This window comes from Zingiber officinale, chromosome 5A (genome assembly GCF_018446385.1).
Source record: "Zingiber officinale cultivar Zhangliang chromosome 5A, Zo_v1.1, whole genome shotgun sequence".
Lineage (NCBI taxonomy): Eukaryota > Viridiplantae > Streptophyta > Magnoliopsida > Zingiberales > Zingiberaceae > Zingiber > Zingiber officinale.
Genome location: NC_055994.1, coordinates 146,903,008 through 146,930,798, shown reverse-complemented (window position 1 = coordinate 146,930,798; position 27,791 = coordinate 146,903,008). Strand labels below are relative to the sequence as shown.

General features: G+C 37.9%; 2 protein-coding genes and 1 pseudogene across 3 annotated transcripts; 1 reads left to right on the top strand and 2 right to left on the bottom strand.

Moving 5' to 3' along the window:
* Positions 1-4,250: 4,250 nt before the first annotated feature.
* Positions 4,251-6,890, bottom strand: LOC121982301 (protein DETOXIFICATION 34-like). The gene is made up of 7 exons (XM_042535298.1): positions 6,537-6,890; positions 5,387-6,012; positions 5,265-5,321; positions 4,936-5,174; positions 4,718-4,836; positions 4,561-4,647; positions 4,251-4,472 (listed from the first exon to the last, which is right to left on the bottom strand). The coding sequence occupies exons 1-7, from the start codon at positions 6,822-6,824 to the stop codon at positions 4,419-4,421; spliced, it is 1,470 nt and encodes a 489-aa protein (XP_042391232.1). The 5' UTR covers positions 6,825-6,890; the 3' UTR covers positions 4,251-4,418.
* A 3,242-nt stretch (positions 6,891-10,132) lies between these two features.
* LOC121982300 (pumilio homolog 1-like) lies at positions 10,133-18,698 on the bottom strand. 2 transcript variants are annotated; one of them, XM_042535295.1, is made up of 11 exons: positions 18,382-18,698; positions 17,586-18,297; positions 14,017-14,518; positions 13,034-13,589; positions 12,814-12,955; positions 12,633-12,740; positions 11,385-11,597; positions 11,184-11,294; positions 10,836-11,030; positions 10,560-10,734; positions 10,133-10,492 (listed from the first exon to the last, which is right to left on the bottom strand). In XM_042535295.1, the coding sequence occupies exons 2-11, from the start codon at positions 18,258-18,260 to the stop codon at positions 10,449-10,451; spliced, it is 2,721 nt and encodes a 906-aa protein (XP_042391229.1). In that variant the 5' UTR covers positions 18,261-18,297; positions 18,382-18,698; the 3' UTR covers positions 10,133-10,448. The 2 variants fall into 2 exon arrangements, with proteins under 2 accessions (XP_042391229.1, XP_042391231.1); XM_042535297.1 differs by lacking the exon at positions 18,382-18,698 and adding an exon at positions 15,307-15,391 and having other exon boundaries at positions 17,586-17,718.
* An 841-nt stretch (positions 18,699-19,539) lies between these two features.
* Positions 19,540-19,683, top strand: LOC121983687 (annotated as a pseudogene).
* The last annotated feature ends 8,108 nt before the right edge of the window (positions 19,684-27,791 follow it).

Below are 27,791 nucleotides of genomic sequence, written 5' to 3'. Positions count from 1 at the left end.
ATTTGACTCTGATATCGAGAGCGATTCAGCATTGGCGACAGACTATCTAGTCAGTCGGACTTGCGCCTTCTTCGACTAGACTTGAAGGGGAGACTTATGATACAGTGATGAGATGAGATGTGGAAGGGCATTTTGGTCATTTGACATTAGTAGGGTTTTGACTTTAAGAGGGATACAGTTCATCACGAAGGGGAGAGAGGGGGGGCTTGGGGGTCTTCTGCCGCCGCCACCAGGGCACGCACGAGGGAGCCGTCATCTTCCCCTTCTCCACGCCAACCTCATCGTCTCCGGTCAGCAAGATCACCTTCTCCTCTCTCCCTCTCCTCGCGTCGCAGCTCCCCTCTCCCCTCCTGTGCGTGAGCTGCCAGCGTTTTGAGCAGTTACGGTTAGATCTCGTCGCTGTCGTAAGCCTTCGGGCCGCTGTCGTCGTTCATCCCCTACGATGCTCTACGCCGGCTACACCCCCTGTATTTTGGTCATCTCCCGCAGCAACCATTAGCCGATCCACGACCTTTGCCGGCTTCATATTGCCACTGCCACTGCCCTCTTCCTGTCTCCACTGTCTGTCCTCTTCGACACCCCTATAACAACTTTTGATGTCTCTACAGTCGACTCCGATGTCACTACAACCGATTCCGACGTCCCTACAACCGACTCCGACGTCCCTACAGGTGACTCCGATGGCTTTATGACCACTGTCTCCACCATTTTCGGCGTAGATCCGACCATTGCTGTGTGTCGGCCATCGAGCTGCTGTGTGCCGACCATCAAGCCAATGTGTTTCGCTCTTCGCACCATTATTATGATTGTGAGTTACTGGTATTATCCAACCTGCATGCCGTGTTCCAGCCTGCGAGTCGTTGTGGTATTTCGGCCTAGGTGTCGTTGTCATATTTCGGCTTACGTGTCGCCTTTTGGGTCTATGCTGCACCTGATTCCGTGTCGTCGTTCCTAGATCCGGCTCCTCACCTGACTCACATTCATCTACTCTTCCGGATCACGACAACTCGATCAGCATCGCGACCAGCTCACCGATCTATCCGAGGGCGCCCCCCTTGGGGCCAGGGTACGTCACCGTACTCATCCTATATTTATTTCATTGTTCTACTTTTATTTGGCTGCTTATATATTCATGGGATCCACCTCGAGCATCGGGGTACCAGAGACCGGGGCAACCCGATCGCTGGCTGCAGGTAGCATTGACCGGACTAGGTCAACATAGAAGATAGCTCATCACCTCGCTCCACCCCGGGTCATGGAGATGCGGTCAAATTCCAACCACGTCACACCGGCAGTTCCGTCTTCTCAGATTTCTGACAGGATCAATGTTCATACGTCACCTTTATAAATGATAGAAGTTTGAATCAACACTCCATGGATCATTCGATGAGTAGAGTGTGACTTTAGTTATGATCCAAAACCATGCTTTGTACCCTTAGATATTGCACTAATAAAGTAGGTTGATGTGCATAAGTTATTTATATTTTTAGGTATTCTTTAACACACATCTATTTATATTTCATGAATATAATCTATGTTTATTGTACCATATTTCATTATTATGTCATATTGTCATCCTATTCTTTGTATGTTTTGATTGACAAGACGTCATTTGGAATGAAAATGAAACAAATGCATACATTGAAGCAACTTATGAAAATTTAGCAACTTGGTTGTGTCCCATGGCACGACCATGTGCCCTCTCCCATGGCAAAGCAGGGGAAGACTGTGCCTTAAGGTACGACCGTGCCTCCCATCAGCAGCCAACAAGGGATGTGTTGGATTGAGACGCACGTGAGAAGGGGGGGGGGGGTGAATCATGTAGTTTTCAAAAATCTTATCTTTTCGGTTTTTGAAATCAAAGTATATGAAGCGGAAATACAAATAAAAATACAAAAGTAAAAGACACAGTTCAGTTTTACTTAGTTCGGAGCCTTCGATAACTTCTACTCCAAGTCCCAGGTTTCGTGAACCTATCGATGAGTAATCTACTAAAACACCTTTTTAGGAACCACCAGAAGAGAAAATCGAGTAGAAAAAGTATCGAAAAGTGTAACAAACTACTCTTTTCATTTGCAATATTTAAGTACAGGAATTAATACTTTATTACCAAACACGTTTTGTAGGCAATCGGCTTGAGCTCAGTGTTTGGTTAGCTTCTCAACTACAGTCGGACATAGCAGAGTTGTAGCAGGGCAGTAGCAAGAAGCCAAGCAGTCAAAAAGTCGATCAGAAGCATAGAAGCTCGTATGGAAGTTGTATATTGAATCTTGGTCGAGACACCCGTTTAAAGGGTGTGGAAGGCACTTTCCATAGCCTTGTAGGTGCTTCCAACGTGTCAAATATGATCCCAAACTCGTTGCTCCTTATTTGCGACGAAATCTGAATTTTATCACTTGGAAGCCCCCTTCAAGCATTGGAAGGCGCCTTCCATAAATAGTATGAAGGTGCCTTCCAATGTTTGAAAGTGTCTCGAGTACTGTTCACCTGAGATCTTTTTGCTTCTTTTGTATTGTAAGTTAGGTTAATCCAATACAACAATATCTAACATGCAAAACAACGTTAGTATATTAATAATAAGATTAATTTATGACTTAGACCTTGTCTTCCAGACTAGAATATAGTCAGAGTCTCAATTTAAGTTTTCAAAATGGACCTAAATTGGACTGACGCCTACTGCCCCCTCAACCGGGGCGCGCCCTCACTTAGTCACTCTCTTCTAATGACTTACCTCCACTTACTGTGTGTCAAGTTATCTCCTTGACATCAATCTGACCCACCAAGTTTTTCTACTGGAATTGCATATTCGAACTTCGCCACTTGGGAATCGCACATTCCGATCTAATGTTGAAATCGCATATCCGAACTTTGCCACTAGAAAATCGAACATCCCGACTAGACTTCCCGCCTAGTGTCAAGTCCTCTTGAATCGTCAAGTTAGTCAACCTTGCACACTTGGTAACAAGCTTAGATTACGATAACACCTAACTTAACTCACTTGTCATTTATCAAAACATGAGTTAAACTGTTACTCCGTTAATGCAAATTGCACCAATAGGGTGGCCGTGTGAAACCACACAGTCGTCCCCCCTCTCCAGAGCTAAATCAAGATCAGGTCGTGCCCCTTTTAGAGGTGAATCAGGGGTTGGCCATGGCACGACCGTGCCTCTCCAACTGAGGCTATTCACTCTTAGGCCATGCCAAAAGATAGGGTTGCGGTAGAGAAAATAAGGGAGTCGTGCCTGGTGTTATAAAAGGGGACTTTCTTCCCTTTTCACTCATTTTGGGAGTTTGGGACTTTGTCCCTCTCCTTGGAGAAGGGTTTTCCCCTTAGGAAAAACCCTAGAGCTCTTCTTCTTCACGATCCGTCCACCTCTAGAGCAAGGGAACACCTCCAAAGATACTACTTTCATTGTCTTTTGGTTGTATTCTATTGTAATAGAGTAGATCCTCCCCTTTCTAGGATATAGGGAGTAATTGTGGTGTTTTGATTGATGTATGAACTGTGTATGTCATTTCATTGTCAATAAAGTATTTATGTCATGTTCCGTGTGTGTTGTGTCTTCTATATGTATGATGAAATGTGTTAATGAGGTAAACATGTAGATGCGTATTGATTGTTCATCTCGTAGAGTAGATACTTTATATTGTATAACCAGGGGCTCTAGTGACAATGATATCCTTTTAACCGGACATCTAGAGTATTACTTTGAAAGGGAGGACAATTCTCCACAAGGAAGCATCCTATTATGCTTAATGGGTTATCTCTAATTCTATGTTAATAAATGTCTTGTGTAATCTAGCGATTGTACGACCTAGGAGCCCTAGTAACAAGGATATCCCTTTAACCAGAGTTACTAAGTTACCTCTTCTACTTAGTGGCATCAGACACTCATAGGGATAACACTCCAACATGTCCATCGAGGGGTAGTGTCAGTATTTAATTAGATTTCCTATATGCGCATAAGGATGGAGGTAAGAAGATGAACAATACATAAAAATATTAATTAGGATCATAGTAAAACCGAATTCTTAGAATTATTCCCCCCACCAACTCTCTCTCTCTCTCTCTCTCATTGTGCACTTGCACTTATCCTCTTTCCCTCTCGCTTTCTCTATTTCATTCTCCCTCTTCTCTCAATCTTCTCGAGTGTTCGTGAACCACCTTTCGATTGTCTAGATTACTATTTAATTAATATTTTCTGTGTGATCAATATTTTATTACTTGACGAAAATCGTGCACTTCTAAATTCTACAACACTACGACAGTAGTTAAATTAAGCTGAATGCTGGGAAAGACAAAAAGGAAAAACTACATAAACTACAACACTCTCAAGTAAATGAGTTAATTAACTAGATACCAATCTAAATAAACGTCTGCAATAGCTTGAATAAACTGTTCTTGTTCTTTCCACCTTTCAATTCTCATACCGCCCGCCCCACAACCTCACTCTTTCTGCAGCTTGGTTTGCCTGCAAAATTATTCACAATTCGATGAAAGTTATCACCATTTTCTCAAATGCATGCCCAGAACTTGAATTCTACAGTCATTTTCTTTACCTCTTTCTTCCAATCTGTCTTCCAAACTATGAACAACAGAGCTAGTGTTTGCACAAAGATTCCACAGAGCATGCCTGCCCAAATTCCCTGTAGAAACATTGATGATTCTAACCACCATTCATGAAAGAAAAAGGAGCAAGAAGAAAATGAACGATACCTCTACTCCTCGTTGGAAGACATAGCCAAGCAGGAAACCCAAAGGAAGGCCGAAAACGTAGTAGCAAGCTAAGTTGATGTAAGCCACTAGTCCCTGCCACCCTCCTCCAATTGCAACCCCTGTCAAAGGAATCGAATCGATTGTTTAATTATGGAGCTAGCTAGAATTATGGCGTGGAGAAAGAGTTGTAGCAATTAATTAACGGTTATGATGCCTGCCTGAAACGACTCGTTGGATGCTGTTGAGGACCATGGTGACGGCGAGAAGGTAGGCAATCTTGGCGACGGCTCGTTGCAGGTCCTTGTCGCTCGTGAAGATTACGCTGAAATAGTTGCGGGTTGCGAGGATGAGAACCATGAAGAAGAGGCCGATGGCCAAAGACTGGATGATCACCACCACCACCGAGAACTTGGTTGCCCTCGCCCGACCTGCTCCCAACTCGTTCGACACTCTAACGCTATGAAGAAGAAGAAGAAACAATTTGACAGTAGTTTCAGCGATAATCATTCATGAACATGGCGGAATTTTTGTATCGTGAGCACTGTACCTTATGGCGGCATTGATACCGATGAAGATCATGCCCTGCCAACCATTTATGTTCAGGCTGTGGAGGAAGTGAGGATTTAATTGATGTTGTGAATTTAGTTGCAAAGATTGATCGGTATTTACCAAATGGAAAGGGAGCCGATGGCGATCTCGGCGTCGTCGAGGTGGCCGGTGAGGACGTTGAGGATGGCCATGTACCATATCTCGAGGCAGAGCATCAAGGCCGACGCCACCGAGAGTCGGACGAAGGACCAGAGGTCCTTGAAGGCGGCCCATGACAGGCCAGTCCAGCTGTCCCTGCACCAGCCGACGATGTATGCGACCTGGGCCAGCGCGACGGCCCAGGCGGAGATGTCGAAGGCGGCGGCGGCGCCGGCGATGCGCCAATCGAGGACGTAGACGAAGAGGGCGAGCATGGCGACGTGGAGGGCGAGGCCGACGAGGCCGATGGCGGCGAGGACAACCACCTTGCTCTGCGCCTGGAGAAACTTCTGAGAGGGGAAGATGATGGCGGAGGCGAACATCTGGGGGATGACGGCGATCGCGAAATCGCCGGCCATGGAGGCGATGGTCGCGTCCTGGCCGATGAGGCGCAGCACCGGGGAGGCGAAGAAGAAGACGGGCGACATGATGACGGAAGAGACGAGGAGGATGATCCAGGAGCGCTGCAAGTAGACGCCGAGCATCTCCACCTGCCCGGCGCCGAACGCCTGCCCGCACAGCGTCTCCAGTGCACTCCCCATGCCGAGCTACCAAAGAAGTGCATCTTCATCGGCAACGCATTTCGTCGAACACTTTTAACAATAAAATAGCTATTTATTTATTTATTTTAAAAAATAACTTTAAATAAAAAATAATAAATGTTACCAAAATATTTTTAACAAATTTCTTCGGCTAAAATTATAATTTTGTCCCGTCGATAAAGAAGAAATATTTATATTGTAAAAAAAATTAAATTCTTGAGGTGTAATAAAAAGAAACTAGGTACAGAATCTACGACTTCGTAGATAAATAACAAAAAAAAATAGTAAATTCCTAAATATTCATTTTATAGAGCATAATAAATGTTATTATTATGGAGCTATTGCCACGTCGGCTGTGGGTCCCGGGTATAGGAGTTGCCCGTCCTGCCTCGGGCGGCGAATCCTTCAGACGCGCCGATCTCGCTCTCTCGCCGAAGCGGAGGGCGGAAAGGAAGAAGGTGCGGCGGGGGAAGAAATTAGGGTTTTCTTCACCGGATGGAAGAGAGGAGAAAAGGAGGAAGGGAACGTACAAGGAATCCGAAGGCGAAGGAGGAGAGGACGTTGAGGGTGATGGCGACGGCGGAGAGCTCGAGGTTGCTGAGGTGGCCGACGAAGATCTGGGTGGAGGAGTTGTAGCCGTAGAGACAGAGGATGTTGAGCGCGATGGGGGCGCCGATCGCCCACAGCTTCCTGGACTCCTCCGCGAACACCGCCCACGCCTCCCTCGCGGTCCGCACCGCGGGGTAGTCCGCCGGAGCTCCCGCCTCCGCGTCGTCGAGAAGGAGAGAGCGGTCCGAGATCCCCTTCTCCGTCCCCATCCTTCTCTCTTTCAGACGAAATCGGAATGGGGAGAGGAGGAGAGAGAGCGGTGGAGTCCATTTATAGGCGTCACGCCACACACGTTACGCTGCTTCGCTATGGATGAAGCGTATGAGTGTTGACTGTCGATATATTTTTATGCGGACTACCGCATCGAATTACACGAATTAGAGGAAACAGCCTGCTCCACGTTCGCCGGAGGGGCTGGTCAAAATCAAAATTTGAAAATACATAATGCAAAATATAAATTTATTAATAATTATTATTTTATCTCGAATAGAAAATAATTTATCAGTTTTCACATTTAAATAATAATAAAAAATATATTTTAAGAAAAGATCCCAATTAATGACCCCGACGACTAACGCTGCCTGACAATATCTGCCATCACCAACGAGGCTGTGAAACCAAAAAACTGGAAGGTTATAGGGAGCTTTCCCGCCGTGCGGATCTAAGTCACGTGGACACATGGAGTTTTTGGGATAGAGCTACATCGAGATACGAGAAGCATTATTTGTGTTGGATATTGGGTCGCATGGAGCCTAAGTAAGAGTTTTGCAGTAATACGTGATAAAAGACGATAGTGATAGTTTTGTAGTAATACGTGATAAAAGACGATTCGTTTGTCTTTAATATCTTTATTAATTTTAAGTTGATATAAAAAAATAAATTATAAATAATTATTAATTATTAGTGTAGATGGTAAGATATGAGGAGGAGATATATTCGGATACATTGAATTTTGATTCTAAAATCTCATGTGATAATATTTTATGTTTTAACCACCGCACTATCCCTAGGAGACCTAAGAGTTTTATAGTAACATGGTGTCTTAGATGGTGGTAAAAGATGATTCATTCATCTCAGTGTTTCTGACAATTCATCCTCAGGTCAAAATAGAAAAGATAAATCACGGATGACTATTAGCATTAGACATTTAAATAGTGCATAGGGAGAACAGACACCTGGTTACTAGCTAGAATCTGACTGCTAGACCTCATGGTGCCTTAGAGGGTATATGCATCTTGTTTTGAAGAGGGAGAGATAAGACTATCTACACTTTGAATACATCTTTAGTGGATGAATGAGAGAGATGATTTATGTGAGCGAGGGATGAGAGGATTTTCATGAGAGTGCACTTCTTTAGCATGAGAGCATGAGAGCATACATATCTTGATGAGGGGGTGTGGATATAGGTGAATAGATCCATCTTTAATGATCTATCTAATCTGTAGCAAAACGCTTATGGTAAAAACGACCTAGATCTGTTTATAGTTACGACTTTGCTAAAAAACTTATGAGGATAAATAGATCTATCAGAATGATCTATTTAGTCCACAGTAAATAACTCACGGTAAAGACATTACAAATTCATTGATAGCTGACTACTTCTAAAAGTGTGTGGGGATGATGATAGTGATGACAAAGAAGGTTGAGAATACGAACAACACTCATATCAGATGAGCCAATCCACGAGAGGAAGATGAACAATGATGCTAGATGGCACACGTGCCATATAAGGATTGATATTAGATGACATGCAACATGATAGTGTAACATACCATATGGAGCCATGACATGTGACATGACACATTACTTTTGGATGGAAAATAAAATAATAAGACTACCTGTGATGGATGATAGAGACTTAGAGATTAATTGAATCTTGCTCTCTCTCTCATAATTTGTGCGGAAGATAAGTTATGGATCGGATATACTTGACGGCAAAAGGTGAATATGCTCGTCCTTAGTGCTCCTGTTAATCCGTCTCAGGATCAACACGGAGGAGGTAAATTACGAACGACTATTAATCTTTCGAATAGTGACTAGCACATAAGGAAGGTATTTACTTCAATTTTACTGAGATTCAAACTTAGATCTTATGATGATAATACTTCATATGCTAACCACTAGATCATTCCTCGGAGACGGAAACATGAATTGAATACACTTGATGAGAGATCTACTGATATGCATGAAAATAATAATTATGTGAGTACTTGGGCACCATACCATAAATCCCCTTATAGTTTGCGATAGGAATCTTTGATTTTATGTCTATTTTTTTTTATCATATATATATATTTACATTTTATAATTAAAAAAAAACTACAACGTTTTCTTATGCGGTCGGATGAAAATTATTTTTAATATATAGATAGAGTATTATTTTACTGATATGGATAAGGGTTGGGAAACATATTAAAATTTATATGGTATACACTGAATCGATATTAAAATATAAATAATATAAAATTTATATCATACTAAAATTCGTATCAATATAAATTTTATTATATCCAATTTTTTTATACAATATATGGTATATGATTTTACTATATATATATATATATATATATATATATAAAATTTTAATATTCTGCGTTCGCACAGTACCTGATTATGCGCGCATAAGATATCAGTCTTTTTATTTATTTATTTATTTTTTAAAAAGTTTTGAATTAAAAAAAATAATTAAAATATTTTTTAAAAAATTTATTTTTAGAATTCAAGTTTTGGATTATAATTTTTAAATTTTTTTTTTTAGATTTTACTTCTAAGCTTCCCAATTAGATTATAATGTTTGGTTTAAAAAAATTAAAATAAAATAAATTTAAGTATTTATTGAATATTGTAATATGTTGAAGAGATATATTAATGTATTAAAAATTTATATATGGAAATGTTAATTTTTAAATTGATTTTTAAATTTAAAATATTAAAAAAGTAAAAAATAAAAAAATAAAAACTGAGTGATCCCTGCGCGCGTACAGTCGCGCATGTGAGTGCGCAGGAGATAATTCATTACGCCAACACATGGCATCGACTTCAGCAGACAAAGAATTAATGAGTTCGGAGCCGTGGGTTGGGATCCTATGGCTGCAGATCCGTCGATTGGATCTGCAGTTCTGCACTAATTATTACGTCAGCACGTGGCATCTACTTGACTACTTCGGCAGATGAAGAATTAATGTGTTCGAAGCCGTCGGAGCGAAAGCTTCGCCGGCGGCGGTCGGCCGTTGAATGCACCGATCACCTCTACTCGCTGGCTGGACCAGAGGGACCAGCAGTTGAGGAAGAAATATTAAGTTATCTTAATTAGGTTTAAAACACCATTTGGAATCTGAAATAATTTCGGTGCCATGGAAAAAAAAAACGAAAAAGAGAAACAAGGGCCTTGTGCAAGTGGAGTTAGTTCAAACTCTTCGTGCTTATGATATGTTTCTTAATTAGCATTGTTGAGATCGATCCGGCCATCCGGGTTTAGAAGAGCAGGAATAGCTGAATTAAACTTGACAAGGAAGAATAAACTTGACAATGCTTCAACAGCTATAGCTGAATTAAAATTACAAGAGTTCTAAAGCCCTTTTTTTTCTTTTTTTACATTTGATGGCCTCATCATCTAAACCCTAGTAGACAGAGCCTGTCACCATGTTTTGAACTCCTACAGTACCAAATATACACGTTTTTAAGTATGGAAAATTTGGCATTCAAACAAAGCCTCAAGCTCAACTTGTTTTTTTTTTTTTATTTGGAGTGAAAAAAGAAAAATTAGAAAGCTGGTGAAACTACTCTCGTTAACTGTACAGAATTTCATCGATTCCATTCGACTGAAATCTCTCCTAAGCAGCGTAGGATGACGAAGACAGTGCTCCAATGTGCTTTTCTGTAAATAGAATGATCAGCTCAGTCATAGAGAATCAAGATGTTGAATGTATTGCATGAGCAATTACCTCCTGTTGCCACTAGCTTCTCGACCCGTGCAACGATGTGCTTGCCGTATGTATACCTCTTCAAACCATTCTGGTGAACTTTGATGCGTTGGAGTATAAGTTCGCGATTTTTATCATCACATGTCTCAAGAACCTTTTGTACGACATAGTTACCGAATTGATCCTTCATCATAGCCTGACAATGAGAATTGCAACAGGGTTTAGTCTTTACACAATTATATACTTGCGGTATGACTTCTTCGAGTAGTTGAATGTAGAAAATGCATCAGTGAGTACCTGCAGAGGTTCATTTTCGTCGGTGGAACCAAGAATCTCATTTATTAAGATTTGACGTTCCTTGGGGGTGCCAAATGTCAGACACTTTTCGACGACATTGGAAGCGTATTTTTGCTGGCTCATCTTAACTATCTGTCCAGCAAGCTTGCTGATTATATCCGTTCGCTCTTCTGGTTTACCATATTGCAGAACATGCTATGAACAAATAAATCAATAAGGTCAGTAGTCATGGCAAATGCATATGCTAGCGTGCCGTTCGAAATTAGGATATCTAGTTTATGCCAGAGAGCACATCAAGAAAAACACAAGAATAAGAGTTAATAATGCTAGAAACGTATGATAACCTACTTGAATAACATAATTGCCATACTGGTCTTGTGCCAAATTACAGACAGATTCCATGATCTCCTCCATCATAATACTCTGAACTTCTTGATCATTGCAGTGTTCTAATACCCTCTGCAAGCATCAAAATGAAGTCATAAATTGGCGTGCTAGATTGCAGTTTGGGCAATTGATTCCAGATGCCGTTGTCTGAGGCGTTCATACCTGAATTACCCGACAACCATATGGGTGAGTGGAAAGGGCCACAACATGACCGAAGAAGGCTTCTATGATAAATTGAATATTTTCTTGAGGAATGCATTCGATGCATTTCTGGATTACATGGTTTCCATTCTGATCACGAACACATTTCATAACATGTCCATTAAGCTCTAGCACCATTTGAACCTTCTGCTCTATATCAACTACTTCCAGAGCCTGCAAAATAACACAAATGTATGAGAACAATTCAAGCAAAGGAGACAACAAACCATATTTCTTCCCAGTTTTAGCTTGTACAATTGACAAGCAGCTAGCCAGCTGGCTCATGATGATTTAAGGACATCCATGACCTGGTATATATATAACTTGCTGCCTGTATGACTTGGTTCATAATAACTAACACATTAAATGGATAAATCATTCTGGATATTAAGGATGATAGAGGTCAGGTTACTACGGCAAACAAATTTTTTTTATTATTATTAAGCATTCTACTTTGAATCAAATACTATAAGCAAAACTTCCTAGGTTATTACAGATGCACAAGAGTGGAACCATATTATTAACTCAAACCTTCCCTTAATTATTGATGAATCAGATAGCAATTAAGAGTAATTGTTAAGATTTGGAAAAACCTGATTATTGATATCCTCACAACCAGAAATATGGTTATGCACATTATTTGACCCATCTCTTATCCATTCACTGCAAACACGGTGGAAAAATTCTACACTCCTCGATTAAACTTATATGAACATTGAATATGGATACCTGACAAAATCTAGAGGAGATTTATTTCAGTTGCCTATCATATCATTCAGTCTCCAGTTTATGATTCAATCTTGGATCATGTGTAGACTTTGCTATGTTTGTGATTGAATCTTGCACCTTCAATCATGGGTCTGTTCAAATTTGGCACTTCAACAATGTCCATATTATCAGGAGTATAGATACTGAATGGTCAATTAATTGAATCAAGCAAGTTTATATTATCGCCAATGTTGTCAATTCAAAAGTTTTATTTAAGGTGTCCCCAACATATCCTAATAATTAGAGACTTTCATTATAACTCTTTGTACAGAAATATTTGTTACAGATGGCATAGCATTGACTGAGGTGAAATATTTATGTTATGTATCGGAACATAAGCAATGGAGAACATCCACCAATGGGAAATTCAACTTGGTCATCCAATTGCTAAGCACTATCAAACCAAAAAAACCAAACACGGAAAAAAAGGTACAGACGAACCTTTTGAATTACTCTACAACCATACATTTGAAGACTGAAACGCAAAACATAACCGATCAGTTGAATTGCAAGTTGCTTTCTCTGAATTTCGGTACCATGCTCAAAGAACTGCCATGTGAGAATCAATTATAGAAGTGAGAACCACATCATTAACAGTTAATAGGAATAAAGAAAAACATACTTTTTGAATGACATAATTGCCAAAAACATCAGTCATCAAAGTATGCGCGCTAGAGATTATTTCAGGAAAGATCAAGTTCTTGTCTTCAATTGAGGCAGTTTCAAGTTTCTGCTGAATGAAACGACTTCCAAGGTGATCCTTACTAGAAACACAAAAAAATGTTAGTAATCAAATCATAACTAAGTTCATCAAAGAACATACAGAAACTAGGAAAGAACACCTGAACTCCACAGCATGACCAACTATATCTGAAAGTTCAAATAATCTGGTTTTGTTGCTCTTGAATTCTAGTAACGAAGACGAAGAATAACCTTCTCCAACTGCACTGTTCTCTGGGAACCATGAAACGTGGGATGCTCCTGTTTGACTTCGAGCTGTGGACAGCATTTGGCAATAGCGCCCATTTTGTCTAATTGGACTTACAGAGTTCAAGAGAGTGTGGGTGGCAGATGATATTTTATTTGCTGGATATGACATGTCCATACCAAAACCATGATTTCCATATAAACCATTATCTAAACCATTAAACTTGCCGAGGTGAGGTACACCATATCTGCCATTCTGATTCGTAAGCACACTTCCCAGATATGCATTCTGATACTCAGGCAAATCCACGTGTGATAGACCAAGAAAATTTCCTCCCAAAGAAGGGCTCAAGTAGCCAGCAGCATGTACCGGATCTGCATTGTCCAATGTATAGTGCCCTCCCACTGACTCCATGGATTGTTGATGATAACCAGATTTCAACTGGTTATGGATTGTAGTAGGTTGCCCTTCTGCACCATATCAGTAATGCCAATGCATTAGGATAACCCATAGGAGCAAGGGGGAGGAAGAAGGGGAACTATGAAACTATTTGATGCACGCATATGAATGTGAATGTAATATCTTATAAATTATTTGCATATTTGTTATATACATATGGTTAAGAACAGAGTAAATATACTGTTTGAGTGGGTAAAAATGAATAAATAATAGGGAGAAGATGTCAAACGAATTAAAGTCAGGTACTCCATGATTTCCAGCATGTTATTGACTTCAATTTGACAAAATCAAGAGCTTATTGAAAACTATGTTGACTATTAATCAAATTAACTGGTCTTAGCAATGGGAAATCACTGATAAATTGACCGACATATATATCATTGGATGTTAACTCTGGCCAATTCAAAACTGCAGTTGTACCAGATGAATTAGACATACCATTTTGTCCAATAAGTCGATCTAGTGGATTTATTGATGTGGTGGAATCTGATTTGTATAGCCGGTGACCAGAAACTGCTTGGTTGTCCGTAGACAGGTTCAAATTCAAAATAGCTGCAGCAATATCATCGGAATTGCCAATTGTAGATGAAAAGCCACGTATGTGACTTGATCTAATGCCATTGTGTATATCACCGTCCTCATTTCTCACTCCGACAGGTGGGAGGGAGGGGCTTGGCAACCTTTGAATCAATAAAGGATTAGCATTTGTATTTCTACCAAGAGGAGGTTCCTCTGCTGCTTCACCAGAGGAACCAACACTTCTCACCCTAACAAGGCTGGGTGAAGATGCCCTGAATTGCAGACCATTTAAAGCTTCTGATTCATCAAGATTTGTCAGCATGGCATCAAAGAGTCTTCCAGAATCAGCATTTTCATATGCATTGCAACTGACTGGGTGTGAAATATGTCCAGCAACAGGAGTTGGATGAATGAGTTCTTCCTGGACAAAAAGGAGTATGGAAAGTTAAGGAATTAAATTCCTGCATCAAATAATATCATACAACCATAGCATAGGTAAAATGAAAGTGCTACAAGGAAGAAAAATCATAACTGGAAGTTTATTGAATTAAAAAAAAAAAGGAATAACTAATAAGATGAAAATTTAGGTGCCTATTCAAGCACTTGTTTGTAATTTTGATTATTGAATCTTAGACAAAAAATAAAAAAAGTTCACAAGTGGAATTTTCAACATAACCTAGAAGATAATTGGTGCTGAATGGGGAGAAGAGTGGTCGACTCATACAGGAACTACAGCAGTAGATTAACAGATCTAGGCATGTAGTGAAATGGAGGAAGGGCATAAGATTAAAATTATGAAAGAATGACAACAGCATAATTACAGCAAGATAGTTGTGGAAGGAGACTAATGGCTGATGCAAAAGAGGTTGATGGAGTTAATAAAGGGAAGAGAGGAGAGACAAAGAACTATCAAAATAAATCCATAAAAGCTAATTCGTAAACTAGATGAGGTACCTTTTAACAGAAAGTAGTACATTACGAGGCCACTAACTCCACTACATGGCACAGACATTACTAATAAATCCACTGCGGCCACTGAATAAAGACACTGGTAAATATTTGATTACTTAAAAATAACTCTGCTGCTTAGCTAAGTTCTTACTACATCAATAGCCTATGTGACATGATTCACAGTACAAGGTAGCTTCCATGTAAAACTCCACAATACATCAATTAAAGAAAAATCAAGAAAAAAACACCATGAAGTACCTGGCAGTCAAATAGATGTGCCGAACTCATAGGGGAAATGCACCAATAAAGCTCTAGATATGCAAGTAACAGTCTAATAATTTCCCTTCCAAGTCAAAAGAACAAATTCTTGGTCATTAAAAAAAATCTTCACAAAAGGTTCAGCAAAACATTCCACAATATGGAACCACAAACAGCTAACAGCGAAATTTCTAGGATGATGCATGAATGAGCAAAAAAATAGGCTAGAAAGAAGTTCTTTTTCACTCTTGTTTTGTATGAAACAATGTCACAGGGATGTACATGCTTGAACATGTGAATATTTTCACAGTTTATCTAATTTATTTAATGACTTTAGCGTCTATTTCATCTGATAAAATTGTATCTTGATTTAGGATAGTGATTCAATCAAGGTTAACTCAATAACACCCACAGTTTGGTATGCCATAGAGTGTTAATGTGATTTATAAATTAAGGATGATGCCAAAGGAATGTCACAAGTTTGAAAATGAGGCAAACAGTTTTTCTTGTTTCATCTTCTTTGATGACTTTCACACATCTTTGTTCATAGCAGTGTTTTCAATACAGGTATGTATCATAATAGTTTAGGATATAGGATGGTAGAATTACTTGTCATTTAATCAGGGATGGCCATATGTTGCCTTGTTTGGTATGTCAAACATAGTCAATGACGCTTGCAAAATCACAGATATGTAGGAATGCACATATTATGTACAAATTTCTGAGGAGGTAGTCTACAATCACAATCCTATCAATAGTGATGAAGATCCGTCCACTTTGTTGAAGTTATGGGAAGTTTGAATGTGAAAATGAAAACAGTGTGCCTTGGAGAAACCATATATACAATTCTTTTGGATTCTTCCACCTCATAGGACAGTGGTAGACAGAAGATTTAAAGTACAATTTTAGCAGTCACCTAATTGTTTAAAGTATCTTATCCTCTGATTGTTTTGTTTATTTATTTATTTGCAGATTTCAAGTACAGAATAATGAACCGCTGGGATAATTGACTAGTACACTTTTTTTAAAAAAAAATCTATGTCTTTCAAGTAAAAAAACTGTCATATCAGAAGAGTTACAGTTCATCTGTTCGAGTATAATTGGCAGATCCTAATTCATGAGTTCGAAGTTTAATCTATAGAATAGAACACATTATATTATAAAAGAAAATATATTTAGTGAGATACAATTAGAGATTTAACTCACATATATGCCATTTATAAATTGTCAAGTTTAGCTCTCAATACTACCTTTTCAGGGTCCAACATTTGGTTCATTAACATATTGTTTTGTATGGACTCTTGTATTCCCAGACAAAAGCTCATACTTCACAGACACTTTACGCTTTGCATAGACACTTGAAAATTGCAAAAAAGAAAGGAAATAAAAAAAGAACAACAATGGCATATTACTTGTAAATCTTTACCACTTGTGAAGAATTTGTTAAAAGAATCTATTTTAAACTTTAACAAGTTGAATTTGTTCTTATGATCTGATTGTGTTATGATCATTTTTACTCTCTTTAATGCATTTGTCTTTTTTAACCAAGAAAAGTTGAATTTTTGGTATTCAAACTTCAATTGGCACGGATTACTTTACTAATGGTTCTCTATGAAATTGTATAATATTGTCATCCTTAGTTTTAGTGGGATGAGCATTGGTTGTTGCTATTGCTCATCCTTAGTTTTATTAAAACCTCTTTTTTCTCTGGTTTCTTCTTGCGAAGTAAAACTTCAAGAGATTACTGCCATGGGTTTCTTATATTTCTCCCTCAATCTTATACTCATTTCTTTCGGTAGTCATTAATCATATAAAATTTATAGTCCTTGCTATAGACACAACAACAAAACTGGCAGATTGGTCATGCATCTTGAATAATTGCAGACCAGAACTTGAAGCCCATGCTACAAAAGTGGCCTGAGCTAGAGCATGCCACAAACTATAATACTTGTGCGTTATTGATTATCCAGAAAACTAAGTCCCGTATTACTGTGTATTGTATTATTATGTGAAGCTCTTCTTAAAAAAATTGTGATAGCTTCTCAGATTTACGGCAATTATCAAGTTACAAATACAACTGAGAATAGTCTAAGCAATACAAATACAAACAAACTAACAATGTCACTGAAACATGACCATGGATGCCTACAGGTATCCAATCAACTACTTATAATAGTGGCAATTATAGAACATGTTCTTGCTGAATATGTCAGATGGACGACAAATTGAACAAATATGAAATTAACAGGGGAAGAATGGGTTCAGAGAAGTCTAGTTACCTGTATCACACCTGCAAAACTTTTCTTTCTTGCACCAAGTCCAACATCCTGCAAACCTATAAGACCATCAGTATTCAGATCGAGCCACTCTCCCGACTCCCTATTGTAGTGATTCTTTGGCTGCAAGAATCCATTGGGCCTCGGCATCTCCACTTGTCCATCGTGCTTTGGAAAGCCTGGCTGTGGTGAAAAGGGGGAGTTACCGCCAATTTCAGTCTCTGCAAATTCTTTTCTACCACGATGATCGCCAATTCCTCCAAACAAGGATGACCTTGAATGAAGCCTCTGTCTTGCACGCCAATCCTCCTTTGATATCGCTGGGGGAGGCAATCTCGGATTTGATTTCGCATAGGAATAGTAGTAAGCCAAGTAGGCAGGGTGTGACCTCATCTCCTCTTCCGAGGGCGTAGTCGCAGTGTCCCGACGATGGAAACCAGGAGGCTCGGTAAGGCCAGAAGGCCCGTAAAGGCTCCTGAGGGCGTTTACTGATTCATTGATGGTGGGCGGCGCACTACCGCTCCGGCAAATATTGAGCTCATCCGGATTGATATCAAACAAGTTTCTACTCTGTTGCTGTTCCCAACGCAAAGCCTCGATGTCCCTCTCGTAATCGTCGTCCAAGCTCCCACTCGAAGGAGCTACAGGCGCCATCTTCACAGGGCTCCAAGTTGCCATCTCCAAAAACCCAGCTCCAAGAATTCCACAGAAAGTGCTGGATCGTCAAAGGTGCAAAAAAGGTCGATACAGGACCCTCAAAATAAGCAAGAATCGTTAAATCCGACACAAAAAATCCCACCTTTATGAGATTCACCTCATTGGATCGATCTTAAGCAGAGTCGATCGCAATTTTTTCTTGCCAAAACACGAAATTGATTAAAACAATTATTCCATATTGAATCGTAAAATAAAAACGGAGAGCTGATTCCGAACACAATCAAGGGGAAAAAACAATGTTCAAAGTTATTCCCTTTCCTAATCGCCGCAGCCGAAGGATCAAATCCAAGAAGTATAACAGGAGAAAAACAATACTAATTCTTAGAAATTCAAGAGAATTTGGATTAGAGAGAACTGCTAGGGAAAGGAAGGCGGCGCAAAGGCGAAGAAGGGAAGAACAGGGAGGGAAAAAGAGGAGAATGGGGTTGGACGAGGCATTATAAATGGACCATTGTAACCGTCCGATCGAGCTCGCACGGTATGCGATGGGTACAGCAGCCCTCTCTCCTCGCCATTATGCTAATGGTGCAATCTCAGCCGTCCAGTCGGCAATAAGATTCTTGATCCGGTGGAGTTAGGAGAAGCTCGAAAGATTTTGGGAAGTTTAGTTTTAATTTTTTTTTATGTGTTTTTTTGTATAATCATGCTTTTAACTATTAATGTTGCAATTGAATAAATCCAGAAAGTCTAAAAGGATGACGATCCAACATTACCGGTTCGAACTCACAAGTCTCGAAAATGTCCAATATGATATTTGAATTTTCACTCCGATAGTTTATCCTATTACTGGGATTTGGGCAATTAAGTTAGCTACTTAGCTTAATGACTCAAGATAATTAAAGTTAAAATTAAAACTATTGAAAAACAGATAAATTATATAAGAAAAAAGTTTAAGTTAAGTTCGACTCATTAAAATTAAGATGGTAAAAAACCCAACTAATCCCTTTTACATCTTACTACTTACTATATGGTAAAAAAACCAAACTAATCTGTTTTGCATCTTACATCGTACTATTTTATTTAGTATCTAGATTTTTAATAACTAATTTTGATAAAATCTAAAATTAAATTATAATAATATATTTTTTCTTTTCACATTTTTTAAAAATTTTATTAGTAATTTTTTTCTAGTTATTTTATATAAAAAAAATATACACGGTCTAATCTCATATCTTAAAATTGGCAACACCGCAAGTGAAGAAATTTTTATAAATATCTTGGGTCTCCGGCGTTAGAAAATATATCTTTCTCGGCTTTTTGGCTAAAATCAAGTGTGATATTAAATTAATTTTTTATAAGGGAGAGTTCGTTACAGTAACTTGTTGTTGGGGTTCTTGAGAATTGCCCTTACGTTGCACTACTGTATGGGTCTGACACACTTTTACCAAGTCCAATTTATGGGTTTGATGTTTTAATTTATGTATATTCATATATTATATTACACATGTAACGTGGATGACTATTTTTAATAATGAATGTATAACTATAAAATGTTAACATGATCATGTCCGAAATCGGTGAAAATGGAAGGTGAATACATGGCTTAAATGTTGACGAAATGAAGACTCCTCGCTGCCCAAAGATAACTTCGAAGAACTCCTGTGTATTAAGAAGAGCGTTAGTGACCAGACCAAGGAATTGGGGTCCCCGATATAGGTGTAGGACCGTGAGCATGTGAGAGAGAGAGAGGGTGGATCACGTGATTTTAAAAATCTTTCTTTTCTTTTTGAAATCAAGTGTGCAGCGGAAATATAAGAGAAGAAAGTGAGACTAAAAGAAAAATCATCAACACAAGTTTGCTTTACTTGGTTCGGAGTATTTGACGACTCCTACTTTAAGGCTCACACTTGTTGAGTGCTTTCGTTGAGCAATCACTATAAGTTTGAAAAGATTACAAAAAGTTAAGTACAATACAAGAATAATAAAAGAATACCAACAACGGAAGGAAAAGAAACTTGATTGTTGGTTATTAGACTAGCCTTTTGGTGTCGTAGGAACTTTCTCAGAGCAGCGTGCTAGAACGAAAGTCGGAGCAAATGTTGTCATGAAGGCTCTAGTCAAAGTCCTTTTTATAGGCTCTTTCCGAGCACCCGGACCACCCCCAGCGCCTGGAATGCTGACGACGTGGATGCACCTCGATAAAACTCAATCTCTAAAATTTCATTCATCTCCGGGTGCCTAGACCTAGACCTAGACCTAGACCTGACATGTGCTAGCCAACAAGTATATGCCACCTCAGCTAGTCACCCACTGCTTCGCTTCCTTGTTCGGGCACCTGGACCACCACTAGGTTCCTAGACTATGTCCGGGCACCTAGAGCCCCTTTTTCAACTACTTTGCAGCTTTGATTCTCTGTAAAATATATTAGTCTAAGCAACAAAAATTGTCCTGCAAAACAGAGTTAGCACATTTAAAATACAATAAATTTATGACTTAAATTATGTCTTACCAAGACCAAGATCTAGTCATGGTCTCAACTTTAACTTCTAAAATGGTTCTAAGCTAGACCGCGCCTATAGTCCCATCGGGGCTCGTCCTCATTAGATCGCTCTCCTCCAATGACTCACCTTCACTTACCAGTTGCAATCTCTTGACTTGCCTCTTGACCCACCAGGTCTTCCTTTCGGAATCGCACATATGGACTTCAGCTAATCGTTTGGAATCGAACGTTCCGACTAGACTTCAGTTAACTATTATGTCCCACAAATCCATCTAGACTTCCTGCCAGAATTATACATCTGGACTTCAGCATGATGTCAGATCCTCTAGACTCGTCAATTCCTGCACACTCGGTAAAAAGGTTAGACAAATATAACATCTAACTGTAATCTATTTATCATTCATCAAAACTTGAGTGTGACCATTAGTGTTAATTGCACCAACAGTAGGTCCTCCAATGCTCAAGTTAGTGATCAATAGAAAATTATGAATCGTAATATGAATAGTGGATGATCTTGTCTGAGAGTAGAGGCGATGGATGCTGGGGGACGTGGCACTCCTATTGATCATGCGTGGGCTCAGAGCTAGATGGACCTGCAACTACAGCAGTGTCAGTGCCGAGCCAAGGAGGGGTTCCCTGACGATGGCCCTCCGACGCTCAAGTCAGTCACTGACGATGTGGAAGCAAGGAAAGAAGCGAATCAAAAGAAGCAGAGTAACAGTAGCTACAGTAATCTTTGCATACCTCCGTTGAAGCTTGGGGTTACCAGGAGTGCGCGTGCATACTTTTTGAGGCGTGCACGCTTCTCAAAACTTTTCATGAAAAGGCATGTCAGGAAAGCGTCTCTGACACTATACCTCAATGACCCGAGCATATCTCTAACATAACAGTGGAAGCTCCCGTAGTACGATCCTCTGTCCGACCATACCGCTAACCATGTCGTCTGCTGGTGGCATGAGTTCCCACAAGGATATCAACTGATCCTCCTTTTGTTTATTAGTGGGCCGAGCGGGATGACTGCTCAACCAGCCCTTAGCCGTCCGGGTGTCTGGCCCTTGGGCTCAGTGGAGTGGTCGCTCGGCCAACATTCCACTGTCCGAGCTCCATTGTTGTGTCGGGCTATATTTGAGTGTGACTGCTCGGCTGTGCTCCCGTTTCGCCGGTTCTGCGGTTCGATATAAGTCTGAGCGAGCTAGCCGCTCGATGTATGCCTCACTTCCGTGGGGCCTTCACTTCCGTGGCTTCCTGAGCGCCGGAAGCTCGGTATGCGACCAAGCTGTGGTAACATTGGGTTGATATCAGCCTGACTATCCTTCACCCTGGTCGGGCAAGTGGGTTGTCTGAGCGGGCCAGCGATACAGGGGCGTTGACCGCCTAGATTTTGACTTCCACTATGTCCACGACCCTATGAGGGGTGGACCCTTATCACCGGATTAGTGGACATTGCATAGTCTCGCATAATGTGAGCGTATCTATGCCTATAGATATAGACCCTTTTTTATAGTGTAACTATTTGCTTATACATAAATCTCAAAGTATTTCTAAAAATGGACAAACCATAGAGATGCTCTGATACCTTTTCTAAAATGGACCTGCAATCTCTATGTGTGACGGAGAGGAAGCTTTTGATGTATAGCTCGCATATAGAATATTTGTTGTCATTCATGACACAAAATGCCAAAAAGGAATATGATGTCATTAGGCTAGGGGACCCATAATCTACTTACCTAGGAAACGAACAAAGTTTTTCCTAGGGGTAGCAATTTTTGACCTGATACGAAAACATGACCTGAACCGAACACAAAAAAATTAGATTAGAGTAAGGTTTTATTAGGTTTGAGTCGGTTCCGGCCAACCTGATTGACACAATTAATAAATGGGTCAGGTTTAGGTCAACTTAAAATTGTTAGGATTGAAAAGAATTTAGATATCTCCACAATAGTATAATATTGTCCACTTTAGGCCTAAAACCTTAGTGTGCGTTTGGTTCAAGTTATCATGTATAATCTTGGTTATGTGATTACCAAGTAATCACATAACCAAGGTTATAGGGAATAAACACATAACCAAATGTTGTTTGGTTCAACGTAGGTAATGCAACAAAAACTTGTTAGTTTGAATGTTTTAATGAATAACCTAATTTAATATTTTACTATATTACCCTTAGTTATAAAATCAACCATATATATCTTTTAAACTCTACGTTCTTTTTTATTTTTTTTCTTTTTCACATTTTTTCTTTATTTTTATGTGTTTTTTTATTTTTTTTTTTTTCCATTTTTTTATTTTTTTCCTATTTTTTATTTTTTATGTTTTTAAATTTTTCCCTATTTTTTCTATATTTTTATTTTTATTACATTTTTATTAATTTTATGGTTTTAAAAAAAAAATTTTTTACGTTTTTCTATTATTTTTTTTTTGCTTTTTTATTATTTTTATTATTTTTCCTATTTTTTAATTTTATATAAAAATATGTTTTTTACATTTTCTTTTATTTTTTAAAAAGTTTTTTATTTTATTTTTTTTATTTTTTATTTTTCTTTACATTTTTCCTTTTTATCATATTTTTCTTTTATTCGAGGGTATTTTAGATAAAAAAAATTTGTTAACCCTGGAATCAAGAAAAATCTCAGTTTTTCGATTCCAGGTTGCATGCCCTTTTGCTGATGTGTCGAGCATGGAATATTACTCGGGAATCATCGATTACCTAAACCAAACAGAGTTTTCGTTGATAACCTTGGATGGATAACCAATGTTATCAAAGATAACTCCCAACCAAACACATCCTTAGGGTGTATTTGGTTAGGAGTTATCTTTGATAACTTTGGTTATCCATCCAAGATTATCAACGAAAACCCTATTTGATTTAGGTAATCGATGATTCTCGAATAATGTTCCATGCCCAACACGTCAGCAAAAGGGGCATATAACCTAGAATCGAAAATTCTCGAAAAACTGAGATTTTTCTTGATTCCGGGGTTAACAAATTTTTTTATCAAAAATATCCTCAAATAGAAGAAAAATATGATAAAAAAGAAAAATGTAAAGGAAAAAATATAAAAAATAAAATAAAAAACTTTAAAAAATAAAAAAAATGTAAAAACACATAAAAAAAATATAAAAAATGTAAATAAATTTAAAAATAATAAAAAATGGGGGAAATAAAAAAAATTAAAAGAATAGAAAAACTGTAAAAAAAAATTAAAAAATAAAAACGTAAAAAATATAAAAAAATTATAAAAAATAAAAATAGAAAAAACAAAAAAATTTAAAAACATAAAAAAATTTAAAAACGTAAAAAAATATAAAAACTTTAAAAAATTTAAAACAATAAAAAATGAAAAGAAATAAAAAAAAAACATAAAAATAAAGAAAAACGTGAAAAATAAAAAAAATATTCCCCATAATAACTTGAACAAAACACATCCTTATGATTTTGCTCTTGGGCTCTACCCAAAAGACTTCATGCCAATGGAAATATCTTTTTCTTATAAACTCATAATTTTTCCCAAGTGTTTTCAATGTGAGACTATATTTGCAACCTTACAACCCCAGCAATCCTGGTATCAGAGCCATAATCCAGACCAGATGCAATGTGACGTGACCTTGAACAAAGTTGAGGGTAGATCCTAAGTTGGACATGAGTGACTGAATGCTAGTGGGGAGGCCCGGAGCAGATCAGGATGATTGGATGCTTGCGGGGAGGCCTGAAGCAGGTCAGGATGACGGATACTTGTGAGGAAGCGAGTAGGTCAGGGTGACCAGATGCTTACAGGGAAGCCTGAAGTATGTCAAGGTGACCGAATGCTCACAGGGAGGCACGGAGTAGGTTAAGATGACCGGATGCGAATGCTTGCAGGGAGGCCTAGAGTAGATCAAGGTGACCGAATGCTCACGGGGAGGCTTATACCATGAGAGTAATTGTGATCCTTCGTTTGAGGGGAGGATCGTTGGGGTTTAATCAAAGTCTCATATTGGAAAGATTTGGTAAAGAACATGGGTTTAAAAGGATGTAAGATATCTCCATTGGCATGAAGCCTCATGCTAATGGAGATATATTATATCTTTTTAAACCCATGATCTTTATCAAATCTTTCTAATGTGAGACTTTGATTGAACCCTAACAGAAATGACCCAATTATAACTCGTGAACCCGTTTATAAATATTATCATGCTAGGTTCGAGTCGGATTCTAGTTGAATTCGGATTTAAAAAGTATATTTTTATAAAATGGGTCTTTTCGGGTCAAGTTCGAGTTGAGTTCGGATTAAGATGAACATGTTTTTATAAATGGATAATTTCGAGGCAGGTCTGGTTCAGATTGGATTCGGGTTATAGGCCATTTTAGGTCGGGTTCGAGTCAAATATAGATAAACGAGCCAAGTTCAGGTTGAATAATTTGACTCCCCTTATCACCGGATTAGTGGACATTGCAGTCTCGCGTAATGTGGCGTATCTATGCTATAGATATAGACCCTTTTTATAGTGTAACTATTGCTTATACATAAATCTCAATATTTCTAAAAATGGACAAACCATAGAGATGCTACGATACCTTTTCTAAAATGGACTGCAATCTCTGTGTGGCGGAGAGGAAGCTTTTGATGTATAGCTCGCATATAGAATATTTGTTGTCATTCATGACACAAAATATCAAAAAGGAATATGAGCTCATTAGGCTAGGGGACCCATAATCTGCTTACCTAGGAAACGAACAAAGTTTTTCCTAGGGGTAGTAATTTTTGACTTGATACGAAAACATGACCTAAACTGAACACAAAAAAATTAGATTAGAGTAAGGTTTTATTAGGTTCGAGTCGGGTTCCGGTCAACCTGATTGACACAATTAATAAATGGGTCAGGTTTAGGTCAACTTGAAATTGTTAGGATCGAAAAGAATTTAGATATCTCCACAATAGTATAATATTGTCCACTTTGGGCTTAAAATCTTAGGGTGTGTTTGGTTCAAGTTATCATGTATAACCTTGGTTATGTGATTACTTGGTAATCACATAACCAAGGTTATAGGGAATAAAACATAACCAAATGTTGTTTGGTTCAACTTAGGTAATGCAACAAAAATTTCTTAGTTTGAAGGTTTTAATGAATAACCTAATTTAATATTTTACTATATTACCCTTAGTTACAAAATCAATCATATATATCTTTTAAACTCTACGTTTTTTTATTTTTTTTCTTTTTCACATTTTTTCTTAATTTTTATGTGTTTTTTTTATTTTTTTATTTTTTATTTTTTAAAAGTTTTTTAATTTTTTTTAAAAAAGTTTACGTTCTTTTATTTTTTATTTTTATTTTTTTTATGTTTTTAAATTTTTTTCCTATTTTTTTTTTATTTTTAATTTTTTTACATTTTTATTAATTTTATGGTTTTTAAAAATTTTTTACGTTTTTATATTTTTCTGTTTTTTACGTTTTTCTATTTTTTTCCCTTTTTTATTTTTTTTACATTTTTTCTATTTTTAAATTTTATTAAAAAATTGTGTTTTTTTTCATTTTTTTATTTTTTAAAAAGTTTTTAAATTTATTTTTATATTTTATATTTCTTTACATTTTTATTTTTTATCATATTTTTCTTTTATTCGAGGGTATTTTAGGTAAACAAATTTTGTTAACCCCGGAATCAAGAAAAATCTCAGTTTTTCGATTCCAAGTTGCATGCCCCTTTTGCTGACGTATCGAGCATGAAACATTACTCGAGAATCATCGATTACCTAAACCAAACAAAGTTTTCGTTGATAACTTTGGATGGATAACCAAGGTTATCAAGGATAACCCCCAACCAAATGCACCCTTAGGGTGTATTTGGTTGGGAGTTATCTTAGAGATTTATGGTTATTCTATGAGACGGTGTAATCTATTAATCTCTAAATATTTCGTTAGCTCCAATGATCAATTTGCAAAAAACCTGGAATCGAAAATTCTCGGAAAACTAAAATTTTTCTTAATTCCGGGGTTAACAAATTTTTTTATCCAAAATATCCTCAAATAAAAGAAAATATGATAAAAAAGAAAAATGTAAAGAAAAAATATAAAAAATAAAATAAAAAACTTAAAAAAATAAAAAAAATGTAAAAACACATTGAAATATATATAAAATGTAAAAAAATTAAAAATAATAAAAAATGGGGAAAAATTAAAAATAGAAAAAATGTAAAAAAAAATTAAAAAATAAAAACGTAAAAAATATAAAAAAATTATAAAAAATAAAAATAGAAAAAACAAAAAAATTTAAAAACATAAAAAAATTTAAAAACGTAAAAAAATTTAAAAACTTTAAAAGATTTTTTAAAAAATAAAAAAGCGAAAAAATAAAAAAAATGAAAATAAATAAAAAACATAAAAATAAAGAAAATGTGAAAAATAAAAAAAAAATATTCCCCATAATAACTTGAACCAAACACATCCTTATGGTTTTGCTCTTAAGCTCTACCCAAAAGATTTCATGCCAATGGAAATATCTTTTTCTTATAAACTCATAATTTTTCCCAAGTGTTTTCAATGTGGAACTATGTTTGCAACCTTACAACCCCAGCAATCCTGGTATCAGAGCCATAATCCAGACCAGATGCAATGTGACGTGACCTTGAACAAAGTTGAGGGTAGACCCGGAGTTGGACATGAGTGACTGAATGCTAGTGGGGAGGCCCGGAGCAGATCAGGATGATTGGATGCTTGCAGGGAGGTCTGAAGCAGGTCAGGATGACGAATACTTGCGAGGAGGCGAGCAGGTCAGGGTGACCGGATGCTTGTAGGGAAGCCTGAAGTAGGTCAAGATGACCGAATGCTCACAGGGAGGCCCGGAGTAGGTTAGGATGACCGGATGCGAATGCTTGCGGGGAGGCCTAGAGCATATCAGGGTGTCCGGATGTTCACGGGGAGGCTTATACCATGAGAGTAATTGTGGTCCTTCGTTTGAGGGGAGGATGGTTGGGGTTCAATCAAAGTCCCACATTGGAAAGATTTGGTAAAGATCATGGGTTTAAAAGGATGTATGATATCTCCATTGGCATGAGGCTTCATGTCAATGGAGA